The sequence below is a fragment of the Puma concolor genome, chromosome E1 (assembly GCF_028749965.1).
Source record: "Puma concolor isolate L17-30 chromosome E1, mPumCon1.1.hap2, whole genome shotgun sequence".
Classification (NCBI taxonomy): Eukaryota; Metazoa; Chordata; class Mammalia; order Carnivora; family Felidae; genus Puma; species Puma concolor.
The window spans coordinates 10,569,866-10,593,884 of NC_141680.1; the positions used below are offsets into that span (position 1 = coordinate 10,569,866).

Below are 24,019 nucleotides of genomic sequence, written 5' to 3' on the forward strand. Positions count from 1 at the left end.
TACCACATTGTGTAAATTTAAGGGGCACAGCATATCGATGTGACACATTTATATTGCCGCATGACGGCCATTGTAGTTAGTTAACATGTCTGTTGTCTCAGAGGTGGTGGGAGCAACTTTCGGCTCAGTTTGGCTGCCATGATGTTGTTCTTTTGTTAAAAACCTTACAAAAGGGGCGCCTGGGTGGCGCAGTCGGTTAAGCGTCCGACTTCAGCTCAGGTCACGATCTCACAGTCCGTGAGTTCGAGCCCCGCGTCAGGCTCTGGGCTGATGGCTCAGAGCCTAGAGCCTGTTTCCGATTCTGTGTCTCCCTCTCTCTCTGTCCCTCCCCCATTCATGCTCTGTCTCTCTCTGTCCCAAAAATAAATAAACGTTGAAAAAAAAAATTAAAAAAAACAAAAAACAAAAAAAAAACCTTACAAAGGCTTCTCATCTGACCCCAGGGGGATGGGGGGGAGAAGCCTAAGTCCTTTTTCTTTTTTAAATATTTATTTATTTATTTTGGAGATAGCAAGCGGGGGAGGGGCAGAGAGAGGATCCCAAGCAGGCTCCATGCTGTCAGCGCTGAGCCTGACTTAGGGCTCGAACTCATGAACCGTGAGATCATGACCTGAGCTGAAATCAAGAGTCTGACGCTTAACCAACGGAGTCACCCAGGGGCCCCTCAAAGTCTTTACAATGACCAATGAGACCCTATGGCCTGTTTTCTCTGTGGCGTCATCTCTAATCATCCTCCCCCTGGGTCACTAGCTCCAGCCACTCTGGGCTACACGCACTCTCCTGCCTCAGGCTTCTGCACTTGTGATTCCTTCCACTTGAAATGCTCTCCCTCTAAATATCTGCATGGATCACAGCCTCCCTCCCTCCTTCTCTTCAGGTCTTTGCTCAGATGTCACCTTCTCAGTGGAGCCATTCCTGGCCATCTTTTTAAAAATTATATCCTGGGACGCCTGGGTGGCTCAGTCACTTAAGCATCTGACACTTGATCTCAGCCTAGGTCTTGATTTCAGGGTCATGAGTTCAAGTCCCGCGTTGGTCGTGAAGCCTACTTATAAATAAATAAATAAATAAATAAATAAATAAATAAATAAAGTACCCCTCTGTCCATATTTCCTATCTCCCTTCTTAGATTTTGTTTTCTCCTTAGTACCTATCACTAGCTAACATTTTATTTTATTTACCCTATTTATAGTTTGTTTCCCCCACCACAGAATAAGCTTAGACACCTTGACAGTTTTGTTCACTCATAACTACTTGTTGAATGCGTGCATCCGGGAACTGTCCAGCGGGCTGCAATGCTTGGATCACAAGATCACGACATGCCTCACCACCGCAAAGCCACGTGGGAAGTCAGAGCTTCAGGGGTACTGAGTGCGCTGGAATCAGAGCCAAGGTCATCTGCTGATACGGGCACGTCAGAGACACTCCCTCACGTCAAGACAACTAAAGTCTCAACCAGTATTCCCTCTCCTTTCATCGCCTCCTTGACTCCACCTTTTTATTCTTCCAAGGTACCTAGCCCCTTTCTGATTGGCACAGGCTTTCTTCAGATATGCTCAACTTGAAGGTCTTAGGAGTCGTATTTTTTCTCTACGACATCTCACATAGACTCTGCTGTGAGCCATGCCGCTGGTTTTGAACTTTGACTCTCAGAGCCAACCCTGTATCCACATAGCCATCCTACAAAATGTCAATTATTCAAGCCTCCATCATGGTCGTCCCAGGTGGGGCAGCACAGCGGATGGAAGCAGAAGGGATGACGGAGACATCACAAAACAGAGGTGCCTCCTTTAATAAGAACAAGTTGTTAACATTCCATTTTTAGGCCTTAGGAAAAGATAAATTTCAAGAAACAATTTTTACTGTTTATTTATTTTTGAGAAAGGAAGAGAGACAGAGCACGAATGGGGGAGGGGCAGAGAGAGAGGGAGACACAGAATGCAAAGCAGGCTCCAGGCTCCGAGCTGTCAGCACAGAGCCTGACACGGGGATCGAACTCACGAACCTTGAGATCATGACCTGAACTGAAGTCGGATGCTTAACCAACTGAGCCACCCAGGCACCCCAATAATTTCAATATTCTTAAATAAGTAGCAGATGTCTTTTAAGATTAACTATGTTGTTCATGGCTCTGGATCCTTTTTCAATCTGTGTAATAATCTCAGAGATTTAAAAAGCACATTTGACATATTTATTATCAAGTATATAGAAAATTATTGGTACGTCTTATTTCATCAGTTGGCATAATTTTAGGACTTTTTGTTCATCCTCAATCCATGACGCCAAAACATCATTTGAACAAGTTTCAGAATTTAAAAAATGAAAAGAATTAGGAGCACCTGGGTGGCTCAGTCAGTGTCCAACTTCGGCTCAGGTCATGATCTTGTGGTCCGTGGGTTCGAGCCCTGTGTCAGGCTCTGTGCTGACAGCTCGGAGCCTGAAGCTTGCTTTGGATTCTGGGTCTCCCTCTCTCTCTGCCCCTCTCCCACTCATGCTCTGTCTCTCTTTCTCTCTCTCTCAAAAATAAATAAACATTTAAAAATTTTTTAAATAAATAAAGATTTAAAAGTTTACTGTAATTTTCACTTGTGTCATTAATTTCCTTATTACATAATTAAACAATCAAAATTTTCCCTTGAAATTGATACCTTTTTAAAATTTCTAATAGCATACTATATCTCTTTTTCTTTCATAGATTCCCTTCCTCAGGTTTGTATGTTTAATCATTTTTATCATGTGCCTAATTAATCCAGCAGTTCTCAAACTGTGTAGTTTCAAGACCCAACATATTTACTGGATTAAAAATGAAAACTAAGGGACACCTAGCTGGCTCATTCAGTGGAGTGAGCGACTCTCGATCTCAGGGGTTGTGAGTTCAAGCCCCATGCTGGGTGCAGAGATAACTTAAAAATAAAATCTTGTTTTAAAAACAATAAAATTAAAATTAAAACTAAGAAATGCAAAATAGATTTATTCTTAATTTATTTAGAGACAATAATGAGCCCATTATAAGTGAACATAAAAAACATATTGTTATGAAAAATAACTGTTTTCTGAAACAAATTTAGTAAGAAAAGGGACGTTTGTGCCTTTAGTGCCAATATTAATACAACATAAAAGGCAACTCATATTTTCATGTTTTTAAGAAAATACATACACGGTCAGATCTCACAGAACCCCTGAAAGTGTCAGAAATATTCAGGAGTCCACACTTTGAGGACCATTGAATTGATCTATCAGCTTGTAAGATACAAGCTCTATCAGTCTATCTTGTAAAGTACTGAGTGTTCTATTGTAATAGATAACAGATAATACGTAATTTCGCTTATTAAACCCAAACACATAAACTTTCCCACGTATTTATTATTTATTTAGCCACTCCCACTCTACAATTTTTATCAAACTCTGTAGAGCAGGATCAATAGCATTTACTGTATTTTATTTTATTTTGAAGACTTTTTCAAATGTTTATTTATTTCAGAGAGAGTTTGGGGGAGGGGCAGAGACGGGTGGGTACAGAGGATCTGAAGCAGGTTCTGTGCTGACAGCAGAGAGCCAGATGCGGGGTTCAAACTCACAAAGTGTGAGATCATGACCTGAGCCGAAGTTGGACACCTATCCGACTGAGGCACCCAGGCACCCGTATCTTATTTTTTAAGCCATCTCTGCACCCAACGTGGAGCTTGAACTCACAACCCCAAGATCAAGAGTCGCAGGCTCCACTGACTGAGCCAGCCAGGCGCCCTGACTGATAGAATTTTTTAACTCCTTTGTCATTCTAGGATAATAACAGGCTGGCTAACAAGATCCAAGTCCTCATCCGGCTGTCATTATTTCCCTCCCTTCTCTCAGATACTTTGTTTCATTCTCTCTGCTGTTTATTTGACACAGGCTAGTAAATACAACATTTATCAAGGGAAGATTTAAAGTGAGTTACTTGGTTTGCAACTTTCTTGCATCACCCAGAAATCACTGAATACAGTGACTAAGCATCCAATGAAAACATCTGAAGGTTTTCTAAAACTCTGAAATGCTAGATTTTCTCCCTCTAGCATGGCACTGGGACCCGGTACACAAAACCCAATCAAGTTTTCATATGCATATTTCTCATTGAAACCATTTTTCTGGAACACTGACCATCAAATTAAAGATATGATTTTAAGATGCTATTCCTGGGGGCGCCTGGGTGGCTCAGTCAGTTAAGCGCTCGACTCTTGACTTCGGCTCGGGTCATGATCTCATGGCTTATGGGCTCAAGCCCAACATCAGGCTCCATTCTGATGGTGCAGAGCCTGCTTGGGATTCTGTCTGACCCTCTCTCTCTGCCCCTCCCCACTTGCTCTCTCTCGCTCTCTCAAAATACATAAATAAACATTAAACAAGTTTTTTTAATTTTTTTTTAAATATTTTTTCAACGTTTATTTATTTTGGGGACAGAGAGAGACAGAGCATGAACGGGGGAGGGGCAGAGAGAGAGGGAGACACAGAATCGGAAACAGGCTCCAGGCTCTGAGCCATCAGCCCAGAACCTGACGCGGGGCTCGAACTCACGGACCGCGAGATCGTGACCTGGCTGAAGTCGGACGCCTAACCGACTGCGCCACCCAGGCGCCCCAAAACAAGTTTTTTTAAAAAAGATGCGGGGCGCCTGGGTGGCTCAGTCGGCTGAGCGCCCGGCTTCGGCTCAGGTCATGATCTCACGGTTTGTGAGTTCGAGCCCCGCGTCGGGCTCTGTACTGACAGCTCGGAGCCTGGAGCCTGTTTCGGATTCTGTGTCTTTCTCTCTGTTCTTCCCCTGCTCCTTCTCTGTCTCTCAAAATAAATAAACATTAAAAAAAAAAAAAAAAACTAATAAAAAAAAAACATGCTACTCCTGTTAGTGCTCCATCATCCCTAAGAACCGTTAAACAATTTCCGAGTCTTCAATTTTGCACTGTGAGTACACTATTAAAATACCCCATATGTGGGGTCCGCAGCCGGATGACGGCAGGCCTGGGGGGAAATGCGCAATGCGCAGGCGTGCTTGGGTCCCCAGCCGGCCTTGCAGATGGCTGTGGAGAATGACTTCAGGGAACGTAGAGCCAGGAGAAAGCCAAGCGGCTTCGGGGGACACTGGAGCAGTCCTTCAGAAGTGTACACCTCCACGAATAAAGGGCTCCCTGTCTGGACCTTTACCCACCAAGCGGATGGGGCCCAGGAGTTGGATGAGGAGGAAGGCTTCCTTGGGCAGCTGGCGACCAAGGGGTTTGATGTGTTCAGGAGGTTGGGAGTCTGGTCCAGGTGAGCTGCAGACATGTTCCATCACCTCCAGAGCGCAGATGGGGCTGCTCTGAGAGGGGCGGCCTCCCACATCACCCAGAGAAAGTGCAGGACCCGAGCCACCACACTTAGGACAGCCAGAGAGCGGGATGAGCTCGAGGTCGAGGCAGACGGTGTGGAGGAGGCGGAGGTCACAGCTGGGAATGGTGCAGCCGGGACACATGGGGTCGGCCCCCCAGCCTGCACCCTCTGGTCCAGACTCCCAGACCATTAGGGTAGACGATCTGGTGCAGGATGGTTGGCCCATTGCTGGGAGAAGGAAATGAGTGGGGCTGGAAATGGTTTGTGCCTTTGTTTGCTCGTTGTTTTGAGACTTGTTTGTCTCATTCCTTCCCTCTCCCCCATTCCCCTGTCCAGCTCCCACCAGAGGAGGAAGGGCTTTAGGATGCTTGGTCTTGGGGTGACGGGAACTGGCTCGCCACACCCCCTCGGGCCTTCATTTACTATCTGAGTGATGAGGCCAGTTTCCCCACACCGCGACCCTTGGGTAAGAGGAAGGACGAGTGGGTGTTGGTGTGGCTGGAGTAGCTACACGCTGGTTGCCGGCGGGCAGGTGGGTTTGTGAAGAAGGAACAGCCAGGGAACCAACACTCAGCCTTAGAGAGTTGACACTCCTGCTGAGTCAGGAACGCGAGGTGACCCTGCAAAGGGAAGCGAGATCACTTGGAGATGTGAACGAAAGTAGCTGTAGCATCTTCCTCTTCTCCCCGCCCCCCCCCCCCCCCCGGCCCCACCTGAACAGCTCTGGACCCCAGCCCAGAATTTGGAACCTCTTGGAACATTCCTTCCTGCCCCTCAGCCTCCAGCCCTGGAATTTCTCAGGAAGTCTAACCCCTTTGCTAGGTGCTAAGCTTGGGTTCTGCCTCCTCCAACCTCCTTCCAAACTCTTTATCCCGCCCAAGGCCAGGGATGAGCACATCAGTATGTAATACCTTACTATTCCACCCGTGGCTTGATCTTGGAATCAGCCTTCTGGGAGCTGAGCTTCAGAGCTCAGCCAGGGTGCAGTTTCTGGGCCCACCCTAGCAGCCGGGTACTTTTTTTTTTTTTTTTTTTAAGTTTATTTAATTGTTTTACTCATCTCTGCTCGAACTCACGACCCCGAGATCAAGAGTCACATACTCTTCTGACTGAGCCAGCCAGGCGCCCCGCAGCCTGGTACTTCTGGACAAATAAACAGATGGACGAATGGAGCACAGCAGCACTCTGAAAGTTTCCAAAATAAACTCTTTCTCTTAATTAAAAAAAAAAAAAAAGCCAAGGCAAAACAAACATACTTCTTTGGGAAACAATAGACACGTCATTGACACTGATAGAAATTTTACAGCCTGACACAGAAATTTTCCAAAACATTGTTGTCGACTTGGAGATGTGCCGTCCAGACCTCTGCGGGAGGAAGGATGTGCTGTTTAGTTGGGGAACTACGGTCTGCCTCCAGCTCTCTGCTCCTTCAGGGTCTCAGCCTGACAGCAGCCTAGATCACCTGAGCTCACAGCTCCCGGGGCAGCCCCATCAGGTGACGGGCTAGCTGGGGCATTTTGGCTCAATGCAGGTCGAGTGTGACGTTTTGTTCCAGAGCTTTCTGCTGGGGTGGCCCTGCCTGCATCCCAGTTCCCTCTTCGCCAGTGTTGTTTCCAGCCCCTCCCACCACCTGTGTTAATTTCTAATAATCATCTTGCACCCCAACTCAGCGCCTATTTCTGGAGAACTCACCTGGCACACTGTTTTCTCAGGTCAGTAGGTACGTGGTTCATAAGAGGGAGCAAAGATCTAGATCACAATGATACGTTTCTGTTCTTTTTTGAAGTTCTAGTAAATGCTTCATGGCTGAAGATGTTGCATTCTGTTTTAGACCTCACAGAAAATGCTGTGTAAGTGTTTGATTAAAATTCTTTTGAAATCAAACATTTTTCATTTTCTTTATCATCACATCAATAACGTATTTCTTTTAGGAGTTTTACTATTTCAGATGCTTTATTTGGAAAACTGACTCATGATGTGCCTTGCATTTTATCTCAGTGACATTTGCAAATATTCTTTATTTTGCCCGTTGGCATTAACAGGATATTATGGCCATTCCTGTGAAATATGTGGTTAGCTGTTTTAACTTTCAATGATTCAAATTGTGAGGACTGTCTGGGTATAACAGTTATGGCAACAGCAAAAATAAGGTACTTGATATCTTGGTTGAAATAATGAAACTGTTTTCCATTCTATCTGTCTGTCTATCATCTATCTATTTTTGAGAGAGAGAGAGAGAGAGCATGCAAGCACATGCAAGCAGGGGAGGGCAGAAGGAGAGAAAGAGAGAGAGAGAGAGAGAGAGAGAGAGAGAGAGAGGGAGAGAATCCAAAGCAGACTCCACACTCAGCCTGGAACTGGACGCAGGGCTCGATCCTACAACCCTGGGATCATGACCTGAGCCGAAATCAAGAGTTGGATGCTGAACCGAATGAGTCACCTAGGCACCCCGGTTTTTCATTTTAGAAAGGCAAATTTTATGGGGTACCTGGGTGGCTCCGTCAGTTAAGCATCCGACTTCGGCTCAGGTCATGATCTCTCGGTTTGTGAGTTCCAGCCCTGCATCAGGCTCTGTGCTGACAGCTCAGAGCCTGGAGCCTGCTTCTGATTCTGTGTTCCTCTCTCACTCTGCCCCGCCCCCCTCCCGCTCATTCTCTGTCTCTCTCTCTCTCTGTCATGAATAAATAAACATTTAAAAAAATTTTTTTTAAGAGAAATGCAAAATTTTTTTTTTTTTAATTTTTTTTTCAACGTTTATTTATTTTTGGGACAGAGAGAGACAGAGCATGAACGGGGGAGGGGCAGAGAGAGAGGGAGACACAGAATCGGAAACAGGCTTCAGGCTCCGAGCCATCAGCCCAGAGCCTGACGCGGGGCTCGAACTCACGGACCGCGAGATCGTGACCTGGCTGAAGTCGGACGCTTAACCGACTGCGCCACCCAGGCGCCCCGAGAAATGCAAATTTTATACTGATTCTTGCATGACATGGAAAGATGCTCCTTGATGTTGTGATATTATCAGAATATCATAAAATTCCTAGGCTGAAGTCTATTTTTGGTATAATTTCAGAAGATTTGTGTTTATGATTTAGAAGAATTGTGGTTATGCTATTTCTAAAAGCTTTAAGAAATATATCCAAATCTTGCCGTCTCTTCATTTTATGGGATTATTTCCATAATTTATTATAAATTCATGCATATATAGATATCTAAGCTCTGCACACGAACTATACACAAGAATTTCAAAGCAGCAGCAGCAGCAAAGTAGAAACAATAGAACCAATGGGGCACCTGGGTGGCTCAGTCGTTGAGTGTGGGACTCTTGATTTCAGCTCAGGTCATGACCTTGCAGTTCGCGAGATGGAGCCCTGGGTCAAGCATCATGGAGCCTCCTGAGGATTCTCTCTCCCTCTCTCTCTGCCCCTCCCCCACTCATGCTCTCTCTCGAAATAAACAAACATTAAAATTTTTTTTTCAGCTCCTAAGATACATATTCCCGAAGAGCTATTTTTTTTTTTTAACTTTATTTAGTTTGAGAGAGACAGAGAGCACGGGCGGGGAAGGGGCAGAGAGAGAGAGAGAGAGAGAGGGAGAAGGAGAGAGAGAGAATCCCAAGCAGGCTCTGTGCTGTCAGTGCAGAGCCCGATGCAGGGCTCAAACCCACCAACTGTGAGATCATGACTGAGCTGAAATCGAGTCAGACCCTCAACAGGCTGAGCTACCCAGGCGCCTCCTGAAGAGCTATTTTTTTTTTTTTTTTTTTAGGGATTTGGCACGTTAAATCCCATATCCAATTTAAATATCCATATTTAAAGATTTGCAACAGCGAAGCTTTCAAACAGGTAGAGTCATCTCCAGATGAATTTTTGTGTCTCTGTGCAAACTTGCTTCATTTGCTTTTAGTTTTTGAAGGCTCCAGACTTCCACAGTGTCTAACATTCACCTGGGCCAGATTTTGAAGTAGGGATAGAATGATGTAGGTGTGCACAGTAGTGAGAGCAGAGATCCAAGACCCTACATGTTCAAGGTTTGAGGAAGGGAGGGGATTCCTCTCAGAATTCCACCTGGAGGTTCTTAGGGTTTCTGGGCAGCCTTCCGGTCAGTTTTCTGGGATGGGCCCGGGGTGGGAAATGTAATTCTGGTGGTAAGGGATGACCTGAGAGCAAATACCCAAACCAAAGGGTATGGTGTGGGGTCTGAGTTTTCTATGACATTTTCTTTAAAAAAATGTTTTTTAATTTATTTATTTTGAGAGAGACAGAGAGAGAGAGAATGAGCAGGGGAGGGGCAGAAAGAGAGCGAGAATCCCAAGCAGGCTCCACGCAGCCAGTGCACAGAGCCCGACAGGGGGCTGGAACCCATGAAACATCATGACCTGAGTCAGACGCCCAACCGACTGAGCCACCCAGGTGCCTCTCTATGACATGTTCAAGCTTACTGTTTATAAAATGGTCTCGTATGACATTTCCTTGAGGAAAAGTGGACAAATCAGTTCCTGACACTTGACCTTCAATAATCAGGAGGAAAAGAAAACTCCCTTAAAGCCATTCAAAGGTAAGCCTGAGGTCAAACCGGCAGGATACAGTGGTGGCTGGGGAGCAGGGCTTCTCATTACAGCCCTTGAAACTGTGTTCAATACTGAGTCTACGTGCATAAACATTTCTCCGGGAAGAGGGTCCCGAGCCGTCATCAGCTTCTCACAGAAGTCAAGGGACCCCAAAAGGTGCAGAACCCCTGCCTGACACCATCTCTTCAGGGACCCTGAGGAGTAAAGGCAGAAGGGTTGGGGGAGACCTGCAGCTTGGCGGTACGACCTCCTCGGGTTTTAGAGGGGGCGGGGAAGGCCGAGCTCTAGGAGATGCTCCTTTGCCCCGACCGGTTCCCTGGGGTCTACACTGCACCGGGGACGCCCCGTCCCTCCTGCAGTCAGAGCTCAAGACCCGCTTCCCCGACGCCCGCCTCCCAGGGGGCTCCAGCCTGGGGCGTGGCAGGCTGGAATCTGCTCCCAGGCCCAGCGCGAAGGCTGCAAAGGCTGCGGCGGGTAACTAGCTGCGGTCCCAGCGGCTCGCACCCTCCTTTCCCTCCCGGGCGAGCGACTGGGGACGCGCCCTCGCGGCGGCGCCACTCCCCCGGGCGCGCGCGCACTCATTTTCCTGGCGGAGGGAGCGGGCTTCGGCGGGCGCTGCGTCCTACAAGACGTGCTGACGTCGCGGAGGGCCGGCAGTCGGCTCGGGAGCGGCCGGCGCGCGCGTGTGCGTTAGGCGCCGCAGCGAGGCAGGGAGGCGCGCGGGGACGGTGGTTGTGCCGGTCCTAGGGCGGCGGCTGCCACCGCAGCAGCCCCCCGAGCGGAGGGGGCCGAAGCGGCCGGACGAGCTGGGGATGGGGAGGACCGGGTCCCGCACCTCTCCCGGGCGCGTGCGCGGCTCCGGGGCCGCACAGTGACGGCTGCGGCGCCGCTGGCCCGGCAAGCGCCGAGGCCGCTTCGCCAAGGGAACCTTCGGCCGGCGGCGGGCCGGGCCATGAGGAGCGGCCGGGGCCGGGCCAGGCCTCGCTGACCCCGGCCCCGCGCGGAGGCCTCCACCCCGTTTCCGCTCCGGACTCTCGGCATGAGCGTCCGCCCGGGCCGGGGGCCGCGGCTGCCCCGGTCCGGCGGCCCGCGGGCGCGCTCAGGGCCGGCGGGCCCGCGGTGCTGATCCCGGCCCGCCGCGCTGCGCTGCCCGCCCGCCCGCTGTATGCCCCCGGGGGCGCGGCCATGGAGGTAGTGGGCGACTTCGAGTACAGCAAGAGGGACCTCGTGGGACACGGGGCCTTCGCGGTGGTCTTCCGGGGGCGGCACCGCCAGGTGAGCCCCGTGCGCCGGGGCGAGGCCGGGGTGTGTGGGCCGCGGCACCTCTGCCTGGCTGCGGCCAGGCGGGGTGGTCCCGAAACTTGGCGACGCCGCGGGCGCGGCCCCCCCACCCCCACCCCCCGGTTTGGCTCGTCGCCCCGAGGCCTGCCATTGTGCGCGCTGTCAGTGTCGCTGGGTTTGTTTTGGTCGGGCGGGGATTGTTTTGAGGCCGAAGCCGCTAGGCAGCGCTCCACCTACCGACGGGCCGCTCGGCCTCTTGATTTCCCCTGCTTGCAGAGAGCCTGGTAACCAGAATGCTCTTAGGGGCTCACCGCAGGGGCCCGGCGGGACACACGCCTTTCCACCTGAACGTGACCCGAATCTGAGTCCTAAAGGAGTGCTCGGTCCCCTCCCCAGCGCGGGGCTCGGGCGTGGAAGCGCGCACCTTAGGTTTTTCCCCGCCCTGGGCTGCCAAGGCTTGTCGCCTTTGAGGTCGATAATTGCAGACCCAGCGGAAAACGGGCTTGTTTCCCGTTAGCTCGAGACTTTCTCAAACTCGGGGGTATCGCATTTCCCAGCATTGGTTCGTCTGCACCCCATTCGAGCCCCGTACCACCTTCCCTTCTTAGGGTTAGATGGGCGGCTGGAAAAGATGGGCGGACGCTTCTTGTTTCAATCCAAGTAAACATGAAAGCAGGTTCCAAAAAAAAAAAAAAAATTTTTTTTTTAAAGCTTTTGCTGTTTCGTAAATAGGGTCACACGAGGTTTTAGAATCTAAAGAATTTGGAAGGGCACCTAGAGAGTGGAAATAATCAAAGGGGCTTGGTAGTTCTGACTGTTGGCAAGAGGCATGTTTAAGTGGGCTGATTTTGTTACTTACCAGATAGAGTAGTAAAAACTGCGTTCCTTTCTTAAGAGAAAAGCTTAAAACTCAAAAAATAATTTAAGCAGGACGCTGAATCCTGCCAAGCTTTCAAATGCCACCTTCCAGTTTATTATCCGCATTTCTCCATAACTTTAAAGTGGTTGTAAACTGTGTTCTTTGTTTCACTTGTGGTCCTCCTATCTATTATTTTTAGTGGCTGTCTTATAAGGTACTAGTTTGTAAGTTATGAAATCATTTTCCTGTTGCTGGAGATTCAGGGTCCTTTCCATTTACCCTTTCCATTGTCTGTATATGAGTGGGCTAAAAACATCTTTGTGCTTATAGATTTACTTCTGTGAAATAATTTCCAGGAGTAACACTATTTTTCCTTTTCAGAAAACTGACTGGGAGGTGGCTATTAAAAGTATTAATAAAAAGAACTTGTCAAAATCACAAATTCTGCTTGGGAAGGAAATTAAAATCTTGAAGGTATGCTTCTTTATGTGATATTTCATAGTAGGTTAAAACCTATTTTAAATTAATGCTTGATGACATCCTTTGTCATTTTGGTGGTTGGAGCCAAATTTGAGGATTTTCACCTGTTGCTGTCATTTTTTGAAACGTTTGAGTACTTGGAAACTGTTTTTAAGAATAGATGTTTGTGTTCTTGGCCAGTGCTTAGAACGGGTTCTGGGAAGGCTGATTTTAGCTTCTCCTAATTTCTTTTCCTTAGTTACTGTGTTACTGTTTGAGAAGAGGCAGGCCCTTCTTATCCATCATTTAGCTCTTCTGTTGATCCCTTTCGTGTTACATTTAAGTATTTGGGGGAGAAGGGGACTGGGGACAGTTGGAATCTTTTTTCCTTGTAAATTGAAAAGAATTACCTACCTTGCAAGTGGCCTTTTTAGATCACTCACAAGCAGTGTTATCGCAATGAGATGCTTTGAGGAAAAAAATGGTCTCCTAGTCAAATGAGTGTGGAAAATCCTGTCCACTACATACTTCTTGGAGAGTCACTCACAAAGCACTTTGCTCAGTAAAGAAAGTCTGAAAAATTGCTCAATGAAGAAACTAGTTTAGATGTATGTAACTCAGTGTTCCCCAAGCTGATAAGAACATAGACCCCTCACCTAACACTAGCTTTCATCAAAACTACTACCCTCTTAGCTCTTTGAGCTAAGAATTATGCTTCGTTTTCTTTCAGACAAATTATCTGCTCTTTAAAAGCATTTTGGAACTTAGGCCTTTAGTGCTGTTAGAGTTGTATACTGAATTTAAAAGACTCCCAGAAAGTCTGCGGTCATACTACCTGTGATATTTATTTTGTAGACAAGAGTACTCCCTGTGTTAAGAGTCTAACAAATGATCGTGGTGAAGAAACATTTAGGGCCCAAGTAAAGTTTGATCAGGCACATTTGGTCTTATTTTTTCGTAAATTGAATTGTTCTAATCCAGTCATCAGAAGTGTGGTATATAGAAATTGTATGTATGTATGTGTATGTGTGTGTATACTTAATATCTATTTGCATATTGAAATGTGTTAGAACGAATATTTTAAATTCTCAATTTCCTTAACAGGAACTTCAGCACGAAAATATTGTAGCCCTCTATGATGTTCAGGTACCTTATTATTATTATTTTAAAATTTGCATGTCAATAAAGAACTTTTCTGTTTCATACAAATGTAAATGAATCATAATAGAAATAGAAAACTGCCTTATTCTTGTTAGCAAGGTATATAGTTTGAGTTATATGTTTGTTAATAAATTGTTCAAAGTAGCAGAGAGCCATAGGTTAAAATGTGCTGCATGAGTATGGTTGTACTATAGGAGTAGTGTTTTAGGTCAGGTAGAGGAATATTGATACCTGATCTGGCATTTCTGTGATAAATGTAGAAAGGACTGTTGTGGGTTCTTAAAAAATTAGAGCTTTTTTCTTATTGCAAAAGCAACATTTGCTAATTGGAGAGGTATTAGAAAATAAATAAAAGCAAGGAAACTGCATACTCCTCACCCTGATGTATCTGATCATCACAGTAGAGTTACACTTTATTTGGAGGTGGGAAGGCTGGGTTCTCAAGTTATCATCTAAGGCGACATTTCTATACAGACAAAATTACCCTTGGAAATCCTTTTGAAAAGCCCCAATTTGGAGAAAATTACTATTTTGGGGGGGGGGGTGGTGGGGCACCAGGGTAAGCAGTTGGCTTTTATGTTTAGGGGCATATTGGGTTTTAAATACTAAAACCACTCTTCTCTAGCATGGCTTGTGTGACAGCCCCAGGGATTTGAGATCTACCGAGGGGGCAGGGAGGGCAGCCAGCCGACTCAGCTTCCCCCTGGATTCTCACTTCAAAGCAGACTAGGGTGCATGATTTACGTTATTTCCTTCTTTTGTTTTTCTTAGTCTGGACAGCTGAATTCCAGTAAAGTAGCTGGACATGTTATGTGATTCTGCTGTATGTGTTTCTAGCTAAAATTTTTTCTGTATACGCTCGCATTACTCAAATTCGTTAGTTTTATAAGGTTTTGAGTGGCTGCTATGCACCAGGCATCATTCTAAGTGTAGGAACAAAGCAGTCAGTAAAACAAAGTCCTTGCTTTCAGTGTGCTTAATTTTAGTGGGGTGGAGCGAAATGGACCGTTCTTCAACGTACTTCTTTTTTTGTGTATAGTCATTTTTCATGCAGCCATGAAATACTACAAAGTATTTAAACCCATGTTACAAGATGTGTCATTTTTTTCCCATTACAGGAAAGTGCTATGGGGATAATAGTGAAGTTCTGGACATATCTTAGATTATTTATGTTCAGTTTCTAGAATTGGAATTACCAGGGTAATTTTAAAGTTCTTGGTGTTAGAGTGTGATTACTTTCCAAAAAAATTGCAATTTAAATGTCACATACAGACTGTTGTGAGTGACTGTGGGGTGTATTTTATTACCTATTGAAATAGGTGTAACTCATTCCTTCAGCCCAGATAGAGCAGCATAGAAAGGAGAAAAAACTTGAGTCAAAACTCAACTTCTGTCACAAACCCTAGTTGAAATGTCGATTCTCCTCGGAGCTGTTTGTGCAGCCTGTCTTGGTCTTTGGAGACAGAGGGCACCAAGTGGTGCAAGTCAGTGCCCGGTACAAAAAATGTTAAATAATATTAACTCTTAATATCCCATTTTTTGAGAAGCACAGAAGACCCTGTCAGTTGCAGAGTAGAATTTCTTTTCAGAAGAGAGAGTGTGCTTAAACTTCATTCCATTAGAAAAATATTTTTAAGTACTAGCTTTGGTTGTAGAATGAGATACTTAAGGGGAACATGTACTCAAAAACCTGAATTATCAAACAATCAGGAACATGAAGGTGACTGCATTAAAAATGTTTATATTTTATCCACTGTATATTACTGGAAATACATAAAGTTAAGACCTCTCAGTCAAGTAAATATATTCTTGAGCATTTGGCTAATGAGTGAACAGAGTCTTGATCTACTATTTTAGGTTTGCCCCCTTATAAATTTAGTTGTTTATGTTTATAGAGACAGTAGAACAGTAATTTTACCAACTTGAACATTATTTTTCCTCGCCATCAGTTTTGGAGATGTAAAATTTATGGATACACTTTTATAAACTGAGAACTTTGACATTTTCTAGCAAATCTGGTTTCAGTTTAGATGACATTTAAAAAGCAACATACTTTCCCATTATAAAATTAATATATCCCCCTAGTTAAAATAATCATTATGAACATGAGTAAATTCTAAAAGAAATGGCAATTCTCAGAGACACCACTGTTACATTTCTTGTAGAGTTTTCAGAATACATTTATGCCTCTTTAACCATTTATAATTAGATTTTTAACCTTTTAATTGTGAGAGATTTACTAATAGAAGATTTACTAATAGATTTACTAATAGAAGTAAGTACATTACTATTTGTACATGAATGCAGCTTGTTTTATTGGACTTAATGTATTTTGGATACAGTTTCATGTCACTACAGTATTATAGGGCTAAATGATAATTTACTTAAAACCCAGTTGTGGCCATTTGGGTTGTTTGGTATTTTTTCCTGTTAGAAACAGTGCTGGAGAGAAAGTTGTGTACATATGTTTGCTCGTTTGTATGAGTGTTCTTGTAGAATAAATCCCTTGTCATGGAATTGTTTGGCCAAAGATATTACTGCATTGCCTTCCAAAAGGTTATACCAATGGCCTGTTTTTTTCCTTTTTTGACAATCTCATGGGAAGACAGTAGCTTAAGTTTTAATTTTTATTTCTTAAATCATTAGTGCATTGACCATCTTTTTTTTTCTTTAAAATTTTTTTTGATGTTTATTTATTTTTGAGAGGGAGATGGAGCATGAGCGGGGGAGGGGCAGAGAGCGAGGGAGACACAGAATCCGAAACAGGCTCCAGGCCCTGAGCTGTCAGCACAGAGCCCTATGCCAGGCTCGACCTCATGAACCGTGAGATCATGACCTGAGCTGAAGTCGGACGCTTCACTGACTGAGCCACCCAGGCGCCCCAGTGCATTGACCATCTTAATGTTTTATTTGCCTTTTTATATTTCTTCTGTGGCTTTCCTGTTGCTGTTCTGTGATGCTTCTGTTGTGTTCATCTTTCTTACTGATTTCTTTGCAATTGGTATTTCTTGAGTCAGTTAATGAGGTATGCGGGAGTTAGTGGTGAACAAAACAGCAATGGCCCTCGTCCTTGTAGAGCTCACAGTATAGTGGGGAAGAGGACGTGACGCTAATAGCCACTTACTCTAAGCGTGCCCAGTGCAGTGAGACAGAACCGTTGAAGACCTTTGAGAGGACCCCACATGGGGGCTACCCGCTTGGCGGGCTGGGGAAGACTTGGTGAAGAGATGATGTTTAAGCTGACTTGAAGAAGAGTGGGAGCCAGCCAGGCTGGGGCAGGTGGGAGAAGAGCAGGGAAGTGTCCCAAGCAGATGAAGCCTTCTGTGGAGAGCAGGCAGGAGGGTGAGAGCTTGAGGAGCCAGGGGAAGGCTGGGCGAGGGGAGTGCGGGAGTGAGGGGAGGGTGGTGGCAGGCGATGCTGGCGAGGTTGGCAGGGGCCACCTTTGTTCTGAGGGCAGTGCAGGGCCGTTGAAGACTTTTAAGAGCAGGAGAGTGATATGTCTGTTTTTCAGAAGATACAGATCTTTGAACCTTCTGGGCAAGAGGTAAGTATTGTCAGTTAGGAGTACTTTACCTGTGTGAGGGTCAATTGTCTGGATAAAGATCCACCACTAGGTAATTTTTAGCGTAGTGGGAAAAGAGGATTCATTTAATAAATGGTGCTGACAAAACCGAGTATCTGAGAAAGAGTAAAGTTGGATCCCTGTTCTCATCATGTTGCATAACAATTTCCAAATGAATGAAAGGCTTAAATATATAAAACACCCAATAAGGACCTTAGCATAATACATAGATGACTGTATATAACCCAAGAGTTAGAAAGATTTTTTAAATCGAGATAAGAAACTCTGAAGCTGTAGAAATAGGGATATAGGGGTGCCTGGGTGGCTCAGTCGGTTCAACCTCTGACCTGGTTTCGGCTCAGGTCATGACCTCAACAGTTTTGGGCATTCGAGTCACACTCCGCTTCTGTGCTGGCAGCACGGAGCCTGCTTGGGATCCTCTCTCCCTCTGTCTCTGTTCCTCCCCTGCTCACACTGTCACCATGTCTCTCTCTCTCACTCTCTCTCTCTCACTCTCTCTCTCTCTCTCTAAATAAATAAATAAATAAATAAATAAATAAATAAATAGGGAAGTAGGCACATAAAATCTTTAAAAACTTCTTTTTATGGCCAATAATACCATGAACAAATCGATAGCCATAAAAAGGAACAAACTTGATACATGCCACAGCATATGATATATTAAACATGTTTGTGGGGTGTCCCGATTGGGTGGGGGCCGGTGGTGCAGGCGGTGAAAGAATTCACCCAAGGCAGAACTAAGGAGATAGAAGTTTATCGAATACAGCGCAAGGGAGCAGTGGGCAGGACAGCGAAGGAGACATGCTGTCTCTCGCATCTTCGAGGATGTGGTGGTGGGGGGCTGTAGTTAGTTATAGTGAGGGAGTACGGGGACAGAGGAAGTTTTCCCTTTTTTGGTAACCGTGCCCAGTCGTGAGTAGCTCATTGGCCACTTAGGGCCTGTGGCCATTTTGAGGTGGGTCGCTTGATGAGCCTGTTTGCGTTCAGCTCGGTGGTCACTGTGGTCACTGCCTTGCTCAAGTTTCCATTGCTCAAGCTGTTGCCCAAAAGTGGCCTCTACCATGTTGAGAAAAAGAAGCCAGCCACACAAAGCTACTGTTTGATTCTGTTTTGTGAGTTCCAAGAGGAGACTAGGGTGGTAGAAATCGGGGATAATACAGCAGAGGATGCCTCTGGGGAGGTGGGGGTTGACCGCAAGGAGGATGAAGGAACTTTCTGGGGCGATGGAAATGATCCGTAGCTTGGCTGGAAGTGTAGTTACGTGAATGTATCCATTTGTCACAGCACATTGAACTGCACACTGAAATCTCTGTGTATTAATGTGTGTACATTAGACCATAACATAATTCAAGAAAAGGCAATTGACAGATACCAGTTGGAGAAAGTATTTACAACACAACAGATAATAGGCTAATATCTGAAACATATAAATCCTCTCACAAACCGGTAAGGAAAAGATAACCCAAAGAGACAGTAAGCAAAGGATATAAACTGTTGGTTCTCATAAGAGAAATAAAAATGGCTAATGTATGAAATGATATTCACGGACAAGCAGGGAAACGTAAAGTAACAGTGAGGTGCCACTTCTCACTCACCCCTTTGGCAAAATTAAAAAGTGCATTAATTCTTCCTGGTGGAATTGGGGAGGAGGTGTGAAATATGCTCATAGATCACTGGTAGAAACGTGAATCGTAAGAACATTTTTGGCATGCTATCTGACAATATTTTGTCACCCTGTAAGAATATTCTCGACGTTGCAATCAGAATAATCCTGGTGATGTAAGTCAGGGCTTGTTAGTCCTCTGCTCAGACTGGGATTCTGCAGCGGCTCCCGATTTTTATCAGAGTGGAAGCCGAAGTCCTTATTTGCACAGCATAACCGCGTTCTCTCTCACCCCCGTCTGTCTTGTGCTTCTCTGTGTTTGCTGCTGCTTCTGACGGCTCCTGTTGCAGTCCATTCTCGGGGCCCTTGCCCCCTTTTTCCTTCTCCCCAGGACCTTTCTTCCCAGATACACTGTATGTGCAGATATTTCTACATGTCTGTAGTATCTATAGGTATATTCCCAACCTTCTTTAGGTCTTTACCCAAACACTGTGTTTTCAAAAGCTTTCTTTAGCCACCCTCAGTAAAATGAACAATCCCCTCCCCGACACTATCTCCCCTCCCTACTGTTACAAACAGTTAGGACTTAGGCAGTTTGGAGACTTATGGGCAAATCAGGTTTAGATTAGGTGGGTACTTTGTTATCACTTCCTGAGTTTGTGACCGGGGCCCGAGGGTACAAGAGCACCTGGCTCCCGGGGTCCCAAACAGACCAGGTTTGGACAAAGTCCGAAGGCAGAGAGAGGAGCGTAGGTGAAACAAGAAAGGGGTTTTGATTTTCAGTGAGGCCACTACCGGGAAGACAGTGGACCAGGGTCTCAAAGACTGTCTCCAAAGTGCTGAAAGTATGTCTAGGTTTACCTAAGGAAAATATGGGGCAAAGGTCACTGGGTACCTACAGGTGGGCAGTAAAGGTCAGGTCAATCCTTGTCTTAGGGTCAATCACAGGGGGTCTTGGTGGGGTTGGGACCCCGTCCGTCTCTCTCGCTTTGCCCTCCAGGGCTTTTGCCTGAGTTAAGAAGAAGAACTTTATCAATTAGAAAGTACCCACTGAGGTCTGAATGGAGGTAGTACCAGCAACCTCCTCCTCGGATTTGATTAACTGCTAGAGTGGCTCACAGGACTCAGAAAAGCATTTCACTTACTAGGGTATTGGTTTATTATAAAAGGATATAAAAGAACATAACTCAGAAACAGCCAGACGGAAGCATAGGGTGAGGTATGTGGGGAGAGCTTTCACTCCCCACATGCCTCTGAGCTCCATCCTTTTGGAGTTTTACAGAGGCTGTGTTACATAGCTGCACTTGATTGAATCAGTGGCCGCTGGTGATTTAACTCCGTCTCTAGCCCCTCCTCTCCCTTCCCTGGAGGTGGGATGGGGTGAGGAGGGGTTGGGCTGAAATTTCCAACTCTCTGATCCAACTGTTGGTTTCTCTGGCAAACCAGGCCCTATCCTTAGGGGACTTTCCAAAGGTCACCTCAAGAACTAACAAAAGATCCTTCCATATCTGATCCCTTAGCAGATCACAAGGATTTTCTTTTCTTTATGAGATAACCCATAGGAGTCACCTGAGGCATGGAGAATAAATCAGGAAAAGTAGCAGAGAAGTGGTGAGGGATGGGTTTTAGGAGCCAAGGATTTTTATTGAGTCTTTCTCTTGCTATTTACTTAATTCTTTTGTTACTTTCTGTTTCTCCCCTTCTGATCCTGAGCATCTGAATTCTGCTGGAGAAAACACCTGGTCATGCTGTCTGATTTTTAAATTCTCTTTATTGTTTTCTAAATTACAAAAGTAATAGGGCCTGGGTGGAAAAACAATTTAAATAGTCTAGTTGTGTATTAAGTAATGAAGAGATGCCCTCTTCTGATACCTCCCCTTATTTCTTTTTCCAGAAAAAAAAAACCTCCACTGTTGTGCATCCTTCAAAAGACTTTATTTTTTATTTGTTAACACCACCCCCTTGGTAAAGGAGGGATGATAATCCAACTCTTCTTACTTACAGGATGCAATGAGGCTGTCTGGTCCCATGTAACCCCAAGGAGAAATAATTCTGAGGATTGTGTTTTTACTCAAACAAATTGCTTCCCAAATTGTTTATTTCATCTACATTTTTGTATACTGGCATAGAGTTCTTCTTAAGAATACCTCCCCCCCCCCCCCTAGGGATTTTCTATCTTATTAACGACTTTGAGTAGGGGAATGATAAAATGAAATTCATTATACTTAATTTTGTGGATGGAAGTTCTGGGGAGGAGTTGAGGGTGATTAGTTTCCTGATTTTAGAAAAGGAGGACAGATGTGTATTCAACTTCGGGAAACCCTCTGTGGTCTGGCTCACAGGTCTGTTGGCCTCACTTCTCAGCCTTTCTGTCCCTTTAAGTATCTCTTCAAGTTCTTCCCTGGTGCCCCAGTACCATCAGAGTTTCAGTTTGTCTGTTGAAGACTTGATTGTTTTTTCAGTTCTCTTTTGTTTTTGCTGACTCTTTCCTGGCTCTTAGAGCTAAGTGCTTCACTTGAAAGGTGTGCACTGTTTTGTACTGGAGGCCCTTAAGGAGGGGAGTGTTCAGGAGAGAATGATAGGATCAGTGGAGATTCTCACTGCTTTAAAGGTGGGCAAAAGAAGGCTTGCCTGAGAAATCAAGGATGTTAAAATATTTCTTTTGATATCTTTACATTGAGTTAGCAGTTTAGTCTCCCCTAAGGAATTATTAGTTCTCTTTTCTCTTCAGTAGTTAGGATATGGTGCCATTATCTGATTAAGCAATACTGATTTGAGATAATATTTTTGTAACTCCTACTCAAGAAGAAGAAAACTGTGTTGAAAGTTACTGGTTTAATTATATCTCAGTATTTTGGGGGATGATAGGGTATTTTGGGGGATGATAGGGTATTTTGGTCTGGATTTGATCAGGTGAGATGGCTAAACCTAAGGCTGATTCACCATAGAGATGATTTCACTCGTAGAGTAGATTTTTGTTTTTACTTATGATAAAAGGAAATAAGTATTTCTTACAGATTTGCTTTTGTAGCCTGCTGGAGGCTGACTGGTCTCTACTTCCTTCCTGATCATGGGAGTGCTGCTGTTCTGGGAAACCAAGTGTCTGTTCTAGGTTTGCAGCCTGGCTCTCCACGCCCGCCATCCTGCTCAGGCAGGACTGTGGTTCCTGGTTCCTGGTTCCCCAGCAGAGAGCAGAAAGCACTGCTGTTTTTCTGAACTCCCATGTGCCTCTATGTGTGTGTGTTTGGGGGCGAGGGGGTTGCTCAAAGAATTGGGCCCAAGGGGTTTGAATTTTTTGTCTAGTCCTGAGAATTAAGTGAAGTAAATCATCCCAAGTCCCTGAGTTTTTTGCAGAAAATAATTTAATTCAGATCTTGCCTGGGGCATCCAGACCCTTGGTGAACACGGTGGAACCACTTTGTGGCAGCCCCTTCTGTTCCTTGCTGCACCGAAGTGCTCTAGACCAGAAGTGCTACGACACCAGTTTGTATTTCTAATCTGTGTGAACTGATCCTTTATTTATAAAAGCCAATAAAAATGAATTTTTGTCAAAATGAAATAAAAAAGGACCTATGAACAGATGTCCAAAGTTCTTATTATTAGGATTAGCAGACATAAAATTATTTTATAGCTTTAAGACTTTTAAAATTTCTTTTAATTTCTATAATTATCTCATTGTGGGCTCATACCAAATAATTCACTGCTTGGCACTGGTCCTTGAACAATGCTCTGAGGGACACTGCCTTACATCTCCCTTTGTTCTCTGATAGAACCCCTCATTCTTTTTCTTTTTTTCTTTTTTCACATAGAACTCCTCATTCTTGAATTTAGGAGCTTAGTGAAGCCAAGTGCTGCTGGGAAAGGTTGTATCTTAAATCACACTTGAGCACTGTCTCAAGTTAGGGTATAGGAAGCACAATTTAAAATTTTATTAACGGGGCACTAAACAGATGTCACTTTAGCATCCGACTTAGGCTCTGGTCATGATCTCACGGTTCGTGAGTTCGAGCCCCACATCTGTGCTGACAGCACAGAGCCTGCTTGGGATTCTCTGTCCCCTCTCTCTGCCCCTCCCTGACTCATGCTTTCTCTTTCTCTCAAAATAAATAAATATTTTTCATTAACTTTGAAATATTGTTACTGAAGAATCAGGACGTCAGTGTTTGAATTGCCCAAGCAACAGATCTGGAGCTATGTGAAATTTGAGAAACTTAGTAAAATTTCTTAATTCCTTAAAAATCAATCTGTTACTAAGATAAGTGAGGAGAAATATTTGTCTTTTCTTTGCCACCAATTCCCAGATAATGTGGTTGCCTCCAGAAAAAGACTAACCAGGGGCACCTGGGTGGCTCAGTCGGTTGAGCGTCTTGACTTCGGCTCAGGTCATAATCTCACGGTCTGTGAGTTCCAGCCCCGCGTTGGGCTCTGTGCTGACAGCTCGGAGCCTGGAGCCTGCTTCCAATTCTGTGTCTCCCTCTCTCTCTGACCCTCCCCATTCATGCTCTGTCTCTCTCTGTCTCAAAAATAAATAAACATTAAAAAAAAAAAAAAAAGAAAGAAAAAGAAAAAGACTATCCTGGGTCATGTATTCCAGAAATCAGATTGTGCAGTTAGCGTTGCTAGATAGGATTTTTGAGTCACTGCTTAAATCCTAAACTTTTCAAAGTAGAAGCGCTTCCCTGAGGACCAGAGAATCTTACCTTTTCTTTTTTTTTCTCACAAATTTACCATAGCTTTGACCAAAGGATGAATCTTTCTTTAGTTCTTTCCATAAGCAGAATTGAACTTCATGACTACGTTAGTGTTATCAAAACTTGACTTGACTTTGAGGCTGGGATGCTTAAATTACTGTGCTGGGGATTTAAAATTTCACTTACTGATAGATTTAGATTTTGTGAATTTTGGCTTCATTCTTTCCCTACTCTAAATTATATATAATGTTTACTTTTTAGGAATTACCCAACTCTGTCTTTCTGGTGATGGAGGTAGGTAGTAATACGTGCTGTTTAATTTACTTCAGATTCCTTTTGATTAATATGTACTTTAAAATTGACAGTAGATTATTTTTACTTGAAATTTTGAATTAAACTCCATTTAGTGATTTATATTCTACTTTATAAGGAATATAAAATTTTTTGATTCCATAGTGCTTATGTTTTTCAGACT

The 24,019-nt window shown here is 44.8% G+C and overlaps 2 protein-coding genes across 4 annotated transcripts in view; both read left to right on the top strand.

Annotated features, from left to right (window-relative positions):
• Nucleotides 1–5,293: 5,293 nt before the first annotated feature.
• On the top strand, nucleotides 5,294–5,635 carry TSR2 (TSR2 ribosome maturation factor). The gene is given in 2 exon segments (XM_086685598.1): nucleotides 5,294–5,488; nucleotides 5,490–5,635. Coding segments are annotated over 2 exon segments (291 nt in total). The 3' UTR covers nucleotides 5,586–5,635.
• Nucleotides 5,636–11,049: 5,414 nt separating this feature from the next.
• The window catches only part of ULK2 (unc-51 like autophagy activating kinase 2), an 85,359-nt gene continuing 72,389 nt past the window's right edge, over nucleotides 11,050–24,019 (top strand). For all 3 annotated transcript variants that reach the window (XM_086686143.1, XM_086686145.1, XM_086686144.1), the window contains exons 1-4: nucleotides 11,050–11,182; nucleotides 12,429–12,521; nucleotides 13,611–13,652; nucleotides 23,806–23,838. In XM_086686143.1, the coding sequence (XP_086542269.1) occupies nucleotides 11,093–11,182; nucleotides 12,429–12,521; nucleotides 13,611–13,652; nucleotides 23,806–23,838 (258 nt within the window). In that variant the 5' untranslated portion in view covers nucleotides 11,050–11,092. The remainder of the gene's footprint in view (nucleotides 11,183–12,428; nucleotides 12,522–13,610; nucleotides 13,653–23,805; nucleotides 23,839–24,019) is intronic.